This window comes from Struthio camelus, chromosome 11, assembly GCF_040807025.1.
Source record: "Struthio camelus isolate bStrCam1 chromosome 11, bStrCam1.hap1, whole genome shotgun sequence".
NCBI classification, from domain to species: domain Eukaryota; kingdom Metazoa; phylum Chordata; class Aves; order Struthioniformes; family Struthionidae; genus Struthio; species Struthio camelus.
The window spans coordinates 25,700,256-25,708,118 of NC_090952.1; the positions used below are offsets into that span (position 1 = coordinate 25,700,256).

Consider the following 7,863-nt stretch of genomic DNA (forward strand, 5'->3'; position numbering starts at 1 on the left):
CCGCCCCCCCCCCGCCACGCACCCGTCACCCCGTCGGCGCGGCCGGCGTCCCGCGGGGCTCGTCCTGCTCGTCCCGGTGCCCCGCCGCAGCCAAGCGCCGGCGCGAGCGAGGAGCCGCCGGGGAGACCGTGCCCGCGCGCGCCCTCGCCGGCCGGAGCAGCGGGACCCATGCCCGGCCGCGCCGCGGGCCCTGGCACGCCGGGACCGAGCGGGGCAGGGCTGGGGGGGGGGGGCCGGATCCTGCGCGTTCCCGCACCTGCCTGCACATCCGTGCCGTGGCCCCCGGTGCCGTGGGCACTGCCCGGCCGTGCCCACCACGTGCCCCAGGACCCCGCCGGCATCCGGACCCCGCCGGCCCGGCGGCGGGCACCCCGGACCCCGGTTGGGCGACGAGCGGGAGACCGCGGGGCCGCGGCGCGCTGATCGGAGAATGTATTTATACCCTGTCACCCGCGCGGAGTAACAAATTCCAAATAAAACAGAAGTGATATTTTTAATAGCGGTGTGTCGCCCCCCCCCCCCCCCCCTTCTTGGCGCGGGCGAGGGCCGGGGCAGCAGGTCCGGGGGGGGGGGGGGCGCCGGGGTGCTGTGCCCCGCTGCGTTGGCAGGACCGTGCCCCCGGGGCGAGGGTCCCTGCCGCCCCGGCCCCCAGCACCCAGACCCCCCCCCCCCGCTGCGGAGCCTCGCCGCCCCACGGACCCCCTCCTGCCCAGCCTGCCACCCCTTCGGGCCCGGCTCGCCGGCCAGAAAAGCTGCTGCTTTCATGGCTTTTTAATGTAATTTCGACTGGGGTTGCCATGGAAATGAGGATTTGGAGGGGGGGATGGCCTGCAGCCGGAGGAGGGGGCCGCGGCCCGTGGGCAGGGCGGGTGCTGGCGGGTGCTGCGCGGGGAGCTCTGCCCTGCAGAGCAGCTGCAGCCCGGCCCCGGGCTGGGCAGCCGGGGGGGGGGGCTGGGGGCACCGGCCTGGGACCCCTGTCACCCCGGGGCCGGACCGCATGCAGCTCGGGCCGAGGTGGGGGGACGACGGCGCTGGCCGCTCCCCGGGGCCGGGCGTCCGCGCGGGGCCGCGGCGATGCCGCTCTCTCGGTGACCGGCGAGGAGCTGAACCGCCACCGCCGAAATCCATCCATCGCTGCATCTCGGGGAGCGGTTGCCATGGGAACGGGGGGGGGGGGCTCTGCAGCGGCCGCAGACCCCGCCGCTCCCGCGCCCCCTCTCCCGGCTCCCGGGGCCGCGCTGCTGGGCTCGCCGGCGTCACGGCGAAGCTCTCGAGGCTGCTCAGGGCCTCCTTGCCCGTCACCGGGGTCTCTCTGGAGCCCCGGAAAAGCCCTGGGAAAGCAGGTGCCGAGGGCATGTGCAGTTAACATCTGTGTGATGATGGGGGACGTCCTCAGCTTGGGGGACGTGCTTAGAGCCGCCGGCAAAGAGCCACCTAAGGGAACTGAACCGCAAAGGCCTCCTGCACCACCTGGGACGGAGGGTAAAACAGTGACCCCCCCCCCCACCCGGTGCCGTGTGCGGCCCCCCAGCGGCTCCGGGCCTGGAGCCAGCAGGAGCACAGGGCTCTGGCTCTGCCCGGGGCCGGGACGGCGTCCGCAGCCGGGGAAAGTGGGCTGGGGGGGGGGTCTCCAAGCCCGCTGCGCTGCGCCCCTTCCTCCGGGCAGCTATGATGTTCCTGTGACGGCTACAGCTCGAGTTCCTCAAGCCTTTCGCCGCTGCCCTGATTTTGCAGCGCTGCGAGGTCTCTGCCGACTTCGGCGTCACCCCGGCCCCGCCAGGCACCGCGGCGTCACCCCCGTCGCGCCGTCCGGTGGTGACTCGCCCCGGCCCGTCTGGCTTCAGCACAACTAGGGCTCTCCAAACACCTCACCCCAACTTCACATCCCACGTTACCCGGCGTGTCTAACGTCATTAACACAGTAATACGGCGTCCGCCGGGTGCGGCTGTTCAGTGCCCAGTTCCGACTGACCTGACAGTCGGTGCTGGACCGGTGTTGTGCACGTGCGTCCGCTCCCTTGCCGTTGAGGTGCACTTTGTCCCGGGCCGCGGATCTTTGCACAACCGTTGCGCCCACCGCAAATATCAGGGCACAAAGGTCGGGCCGAGCTGGCCGCCCGGGGCCCCCGACGCTGCTGCCCGGGCCGCCTCGGCCCCAGCCCCTCTCGCCCGGCCCTCGGGCCAGACCGCAGCCAGCAGCCCTCCCGCCAGCTGGTCTTGGCGAGGAAAGGGGACCGACGCCTGCCTCAAGGGCTCAGAGGCGACAGGAGAGCGGCCACGCTCCTCCCCGCCTCTCTTGGCTTTTTTTTTAGGTTTTTATTTCATTTTTTATTTTTTATTTTTAGTTTTTTAGGGTTTGGGTTTTTTTTTTTTAAGGGTTTTTTTAGGTTTCTTTTGGTTTTTACTTTTCTTTTTTAAGCTGAAAGTCTCAAAAGTCGAGGTCCCTCTTCGCACGCCTGCCCCGGCTGCGCTCCGGCACGGCGGCCGCGGGCGGCGGGTCCCCGCGGGGCTCCCGGCCGCCGCCGCCGCCGCCGCTCCCCGGCCCGGCCCGGCCCGGCCCCGCCGCGCTGCCCCGCAGCGCCACCTGCCGCCGCCGCCGCCGCGCTCCGCTGCGCCCCGGCCCCCGGAGCCCCCCAACTAGCCTGGCCCCCCGGAGCCTCCCAGAGACCCCCCCCAGCCTGGCCCCCCCCGGAGTCCCCCCCAGCCTGACCCCGCTCAGAGCCCCCCAACTAGCCTGGCCCCCCGGAGCCTCCCAGTGACCCCCCCCCAGCCTGGTCCCCCGGAGCCCCCCAATTAGCCTGGCCCCCCGGAGCCTCCCAGTAACCCCCCCCCCAGCCTGGTCCCCCGGAGCCCCCCAATTAGCCTGGCCCCCCGGAGCCTCCCAGTAACCCCCCCCAGCCTGGTCCCCCGGAGCCCCCCAATTAGCCTGGCCCCCCGGAGCCGCCCAGTAACCTCCCCCCAGCCTGGCCCCCCCGGAGCCCCCCAAGAAGTCTGGTCCCCCGGAGTCCCTCAGTGCCCTCCAGAGCCCCCCAGCTAGCCTGGTCTCCCAGTGCCTGACCCCCCCCCCCGAAGCCCCCCCAACTAGCCTGGTTCCCCGGAGCTCCCCAGTGCCCTCCAGAGCCCCCCCAACTAGCCTGGTCCCCCGGAGTCCCCCAGAGCCCCCCCCAGCCTTGTGCCCCCGAAGACTCCCCGGAGCCCCCCAACAAGTCTGGTCCCCCAGAGCCCCCCAGTGCCCTCCAGAGCCCCCCAACTAGCCTGGCCCCCCCCAGCCCCCCAGTGCCCTCCCTAGAGCCCTCCCAGCCCGGCCCCTCAGAGCCCCCAAAGCCCTGCAGCTATCCCAGTCCCTCAAAGCCCCCCAGAGTCCCTCATCGGCCCCCAACCAGCCTGGTCCGCCCCCCCCTCCCGAGACCCCTCCCAGGCTGCCCCATAGCGCCCCACTGCACCCCCCCACGCCCCGCCTGGCCCCTCCAGTGCCCCCGCAGCGCCCCGAGGCCCGGGGGGGGGGGCGGCGGGGCAGGGTGGTGCCGGACGGGGCTGCGCTGACTCAGCCGCCGGCCTTATCGTGGGCTGAGATTGCGGCGCCCGCGCCCCCCCCCCCGGCGGCGGCGGCCCCCCGCTGCCGCCCCGCCGCAGGGCCGGGGTGGTGGTGGGGGGGGGGGTCGAGGAAGGGGCGGGGGGGGGGGGCGGCAGCAGGCGAAGGGTCGCCGCGTCCCGCTGCGCCGCAGACCTTGGTGCGGGTTAATGGTTGACGGGGCCGGTTGAGCGGCCGAGCAGCCGCGGCGGGACCCACCGACGGGTCCGCAGCCCGGGGGGGGGGGGGGGGGGCGCGGCGGGACCCCCGGGCGCGGCGGGCAGGGCGCTGCCGGCCCCGGACACACCTGCGCTGTTTGCTCGACGGGGAAGCGGCCCCGCGGGCAGCCGGGCGCCTGGGAGGGGGCGGGCGGGCGGCGCGGCCCGGTATAAAGTCCAGGCTGCCGGGCTGGAGGCCCAGGTGCTGCGGCCCCGCGAGGCAGGTGAGTGCTGGGTGGCCCCCACCGGGCTGGGGGTGGGGGGGGTGCGATACCCCCCCCCTCCTCCGGCTGGGGCATGGGGGGGGGTGAGGTGCAGGACGCTGCACCCCCTTCGCTCCCAGGTGGGTGCCCACCCTCCGCGGGGGTCCTGAGCCTCGTGCTCTCGCTTACGGGGGACGGCGGCATTTTCCAGCATGGGGACGCCACGTTGCGGCCCCCCCCACCCCGTCCTGCCCCGTTGCCTTTCTGCCCCCCACCCCCCTGCCCTGGCCTCCAAGCTGTGCTCGACCCCCGCTGCGTGGGGCCAGGCTGCCCTTTGGGCTGGGCGGCGGGGTGCTGCTGCTGCCCGGCCTCCTGGCTCCTGGGGGGGGGGGCTGGTGACGATGGGGACCCCCGTCACACCGCGGGTCCCTGGCGGACGGCTGGCACTAGGCGCGCTAGGGGTGCACAACCCGAGGGAGGTGGCACCGGGGCGTCCCCGCGGCGGGGAGGGGCTGGGCAGCGGCGCGGGACCCCGGGCAGGGCCGCGGTGCCCTTTACCCAGGCGCTGCGCTTCCTCAACGTCTCGCTGCCGCCGCGCGGCGTCCGCCGGCCCGGGCGCCCCGATGGGATGCAGTGAGCTCAGCCCCGGGCGCCGAGCTCCCTTGCAGCAGGCCCTCGAGGGCACGGCGAGGCCCAGGACCCCCTGCCCACCCCAGCACCCGCGGCGGGGTGCCAGCGCCGGCCGCAGCAGCTCAGCCTCGCGCAGGGCCCCGTGCGGACGGGGGCAGCCCTGCACCGAGGGCGCTCTGCGCTCCCGGCACCCCGCAAACGCCGGCGATGCCGCCAGGGCCGCCCGGCTCCCCCAGCCCGCGGGGACGGGTCGGGTCCCGCCGGGCAGGGCAGCGAGCGCCCGGGTGGCGGTGGCCGGCGGGGCGAGCCGTGCGCGGGGCAAGGTGGGAGCGGGCGCCGGGCCGGGGCCGCGGGAAGGCAGCACACAGGCACTTTGTTCGGCCGGGGTGGGCGGAAGTCAGGGCGTTGGATCTGAATGCTAAAGCGTGTTGTTCAGGGGCCCATAAAGGCCCCTTTGTATGCAAATAGTTTATAAAGCAGCATATGACTTCCAGTGCAGGGCAGTGGCGGACAGAGACAAGGGCAGGCGGAGCAGAGCTCTGCTGCCGGCGACATGAGACCCTAGAGGGGCCTTTGCGGGCAGCTCCCGGCACCCGGCCTCGCCGGCAGGTACGCGCCGGGGGGGCTCCTGGCAGCGGGGTCGCCTCGCGCCCGGCCTGGGGGCGGCTCGGGGCCGGCAGCCGGCTCCGGAGGGCCACGCGGGTGGGCGCTGGGCGCGGGGAGGCGGCTGCCGCGGGGACGAGGGGGACGAGCGCAGCGAGGTGCCGGTGCGGCCCGCGGGGCTCCCCGCCGGCTGCCGCCCTGGAGCGCGGCGCCGGGTGCGGGTCGGGGCCCCGGCGGGTGCCTGGGGGCTTCGCCCTCTTCCCCCCCGCAGGGTCCAGGCGCCTCTTGGGGTCCCTGCTGCCTGTGGCCGTGCCATGGGCTGGAGACAGCTCGTGGTCAGCTCCCCCGTCCCCGGCGCGCGCGGTGGCAGGCGGAAAGGCCGAGCAGCTCGTGGCCTGGCGCCGAGCCCGGAGCCACGCCGTCCGTCCTGCCGTCCGTCCTGCCCTCCATCCGGTCGCTTCGGCGCTGCTCCCGCCGGGACCGGGGCACGGTGGCTCTCCATCCCCGGGATCGCTAACGCTGCCTCTCGCTCCCGCAGACGTGAGGAACGATGAACTGGGCCGGCCTCTATACGGTCCTGAGCGGGGTGAACCGCCACTCCACCGCCATTGGCCGCATCTGGCTCTCCGTCATCTTCATCTTCCGGATAATGGTGCTGGTGGTGGCGGCCGAGAGCGTCTGGGGGGATGAGAAGTCGGCCTTCACCTGCAACACGCAGCAGCCCGGCTGCAACAGCGTCTGCTACGACCACTTCTTCCCCATCTCGCACATCCGGCTGTGGGCCCTGCAGCTCATCCTGGTCACCACGCCGGCCCTGCTCGTGGCCATGCACGTGGCCTACCAGCAGCACCAGGAGAAGAAGCTGCTGATGCTGACGGGGCACGGCGACGCCAAGCACCTGGAGGAGGTGAAGAAGCACAAGATGCGCATCGCGGGCTCGCTGTGGTGGACGTACGTCTGCAGCGTGGTGTTCAGGCTGCTCTTCGAGGCCGTCTTCATGTACCTCTTCTACATGATCTACCCGGGCTACCAGATGGTGCGGCTGGTCAAGTGCGAGGCCTACCCTTGCCCCAACACGGTCGACTGCTTCGTGTCGCGGCCCACCGAGAAGACCATCTTCACCGTCTTCATGCTGGTCACCTCCGGCATCTGCATCATCCTCAACATGGCAGAGGTGGTCTACCTGGTGGTGCGGGCGTGCGCTCGCCGCGGCCGGCCGGACTCCAACCCGCCGTCGGGGAAGGGCTCCTTCTACGGCCACAAGCTCTCCTCCGAGTACAAGCAGAACGAGATCAACCAGCTGCTGACGGAGCAGGACGGCTCCCTCAAGGACATGCTGCGCCGCAACCCCGGGCTGCAGGAGAAGGGCGACCGCTGCTCGGCCTGCTAGAGCCGCCGCGGCCGCCCGCCCGCCCGCCCGCCCCTGCCATTAAAGCTCCCATCCCCGACGCTGCCTCCCTCCTTTCTCCTCGCCGTCGGGCCCGGCGGGGGGTCGCGGAGGCCGGCCCGGCGGGGGGCAGCGGCGGCGCCGAGCCCCGGCAGCCGGCGCGCGGGTGGCATTGAGCGGCGGCCAAGGGCTCGCGCTGCCCCCAGCGCCGTCCCCTGCAGCCCCCGTGTATATTTAGAGGGGCGGGGGGGGGGGAAAAAGCTCCCAGGCCAAAAATAGAGGAGGGAAAAAAAAAAAAAAGGTTTTCCCAGTGGCCGTGTCATCTGCCGCTCAGGACGTGAGCCAATGGGGCCCGCAGCCGGCTCGCTGCCCGCTAACCCCTCGCCGGCCGGCCGGAGCCGTCCGCGCGCCCGCCGCTCCGGCCGGGGAGGGCTGGGGCTTGGCGGCGCGGCCGTCTTCGGGGCGTCGCGGCGCCATGGGGGACTGGAGCCTGCTGGGGCGGCTGCTGGAGGGCGCCCAGGAGCACTCGACGGCGGTGGGGCAGGTCTGGCTGTCCGTCCTCTTCGTCTTCCGCATCCTGGTGCTGGGGGCGGCCGCCGAGCGCGCCTGGGGCGACGAGCTGGCCGGCTTCGCCTGCGACACGCAGCAGCCCGGCTGCCAGAGCGCCTGCTACGACAGCGCCTTCCCCATCTCCCACCTCCGCTTCTGGGTGCTGCAGATCATCTTCGTCTCCACCCCCAGCCTGCTCTACCTGGGCCGCGTCCTGCACCTGCTGCGCCGGCAGGAGAAGGCCCAGCGGCGCGCGGCGGCGCGGGCCGGCGGCGGGGCCCCGCGGCGGCCGCCCCCCGGCCGGACCCGCTTGCGGGGCGCCCTGCTGAGGACCTACGTCTGCAGCGTGGTGTCCAAGGCGCTGCTGGAGGTGGGCTTCGTGGCGGGCCAGTGCGCCCTGTACGGCTTCGAGCTGAGGCCGCTCTACACGTGCCGCCGCTGGCCCTGCCCCAACGCGGTCAACTGCTACGTCTCCCGGCCCACCGAGAAGACCATCTTCATCCTCTTCATGCTGGCGGTGGCTTGCGCGTCCCTGCTGCTCAACCTCGTCGAGATCTACCACCTGGCCACCACCAAGTGCCGGCCGGGCCCCCGGCCCCGCGTCCCGCCCGGGGGGCGCAGCCCCGGCAGGGAGCCGCCAGCGGGGGACCTGGCCGTGTGAGCGCGACCGGCCTGGCAGCTAATAAACGCCCGCGGCACCTC

General features: G+C 73.4%; 2 protein-coding genes across 4 annotated transcripts; both read left to right on the forward strand.

The window, feature by feature from the left end:
- The first annotated feature begins 3,672 nt into the window (after window positions 1–3,672).
- Window positions 3,673–6,883, forward strand: GJB1 (gap junction protein beta 1). 3 transcript variants are annotated; one of them, XM_068956898.1, is made up of 3 exons: window positions 3,673–3,731; window positions 5,117–5,231; window positions 5,764–6,877. In XM_068956898.1, the coding sequence occupies exon 3, from the start codon at window positions 5,776–5,778 to the stop codon at window positions 6,613–6,615; it is 840 nt and encodes a 279-aa protein (XP_068812999.1). In that variant the 5' UTR covers window positions 3,673–3,731; window positions 5,117–5,231; window positions 5,764–5,775; the 3' UTR covers window positions 6,616–6,877. The 3 variants fall into 3 exon arrangements, with proteins under 3 accessions (XP_068812999.1, XP_068812998.1, XP_068812997.1); XM_068956896.1 differs by lacking the exon at window positions 3,673–3,731 and adding an exon at window positions 3,921–4,013; XM_068956897.1 differs by lacking the exons at window positions 3,673–3,731; window positions 5,117–5,231 and adding an exon at window positions 3,850–4,013 and having other exon boundaries at window positions 5,764–6,883.
- A 74-nt stretch (window positions 6,884–6,957) lies between these two features.
- On the forward strand, window positions 6,958–7,863 carry LOC138068723 (gap junction alpha-3 protein-like). Its single transcript, XM_068956899.1, has one exon. The coding sequence runs from the start codon at window positions 7,088–7,090 to the stop codon at window positions 7,820–7,822; it is 735 nt and encodes a 244-aa protein (XP_068813000.1). The 5' UTR covers window positions 6,958–7,087; the 3' UTR covers window positions 7,823–7,863.

What these genes read in the sequence shown, in the direction of transcription:
- GJB1 (XM_068956898.1), top strand. Translation starts at nt 5,776, where the DNA reads ATGAACTGGGCCGGCCTCTATACGGTCCTGAGCGGGGTGAACCGCCAC.
- LOC138068723 (XM_068956899.1), top strand. Translation starts at nt 7,088, where the DNA reads ATGGGGGACTGGAGCCTGCTGGGGCGGCTGCTGGAGGGCGCCCAGGAG.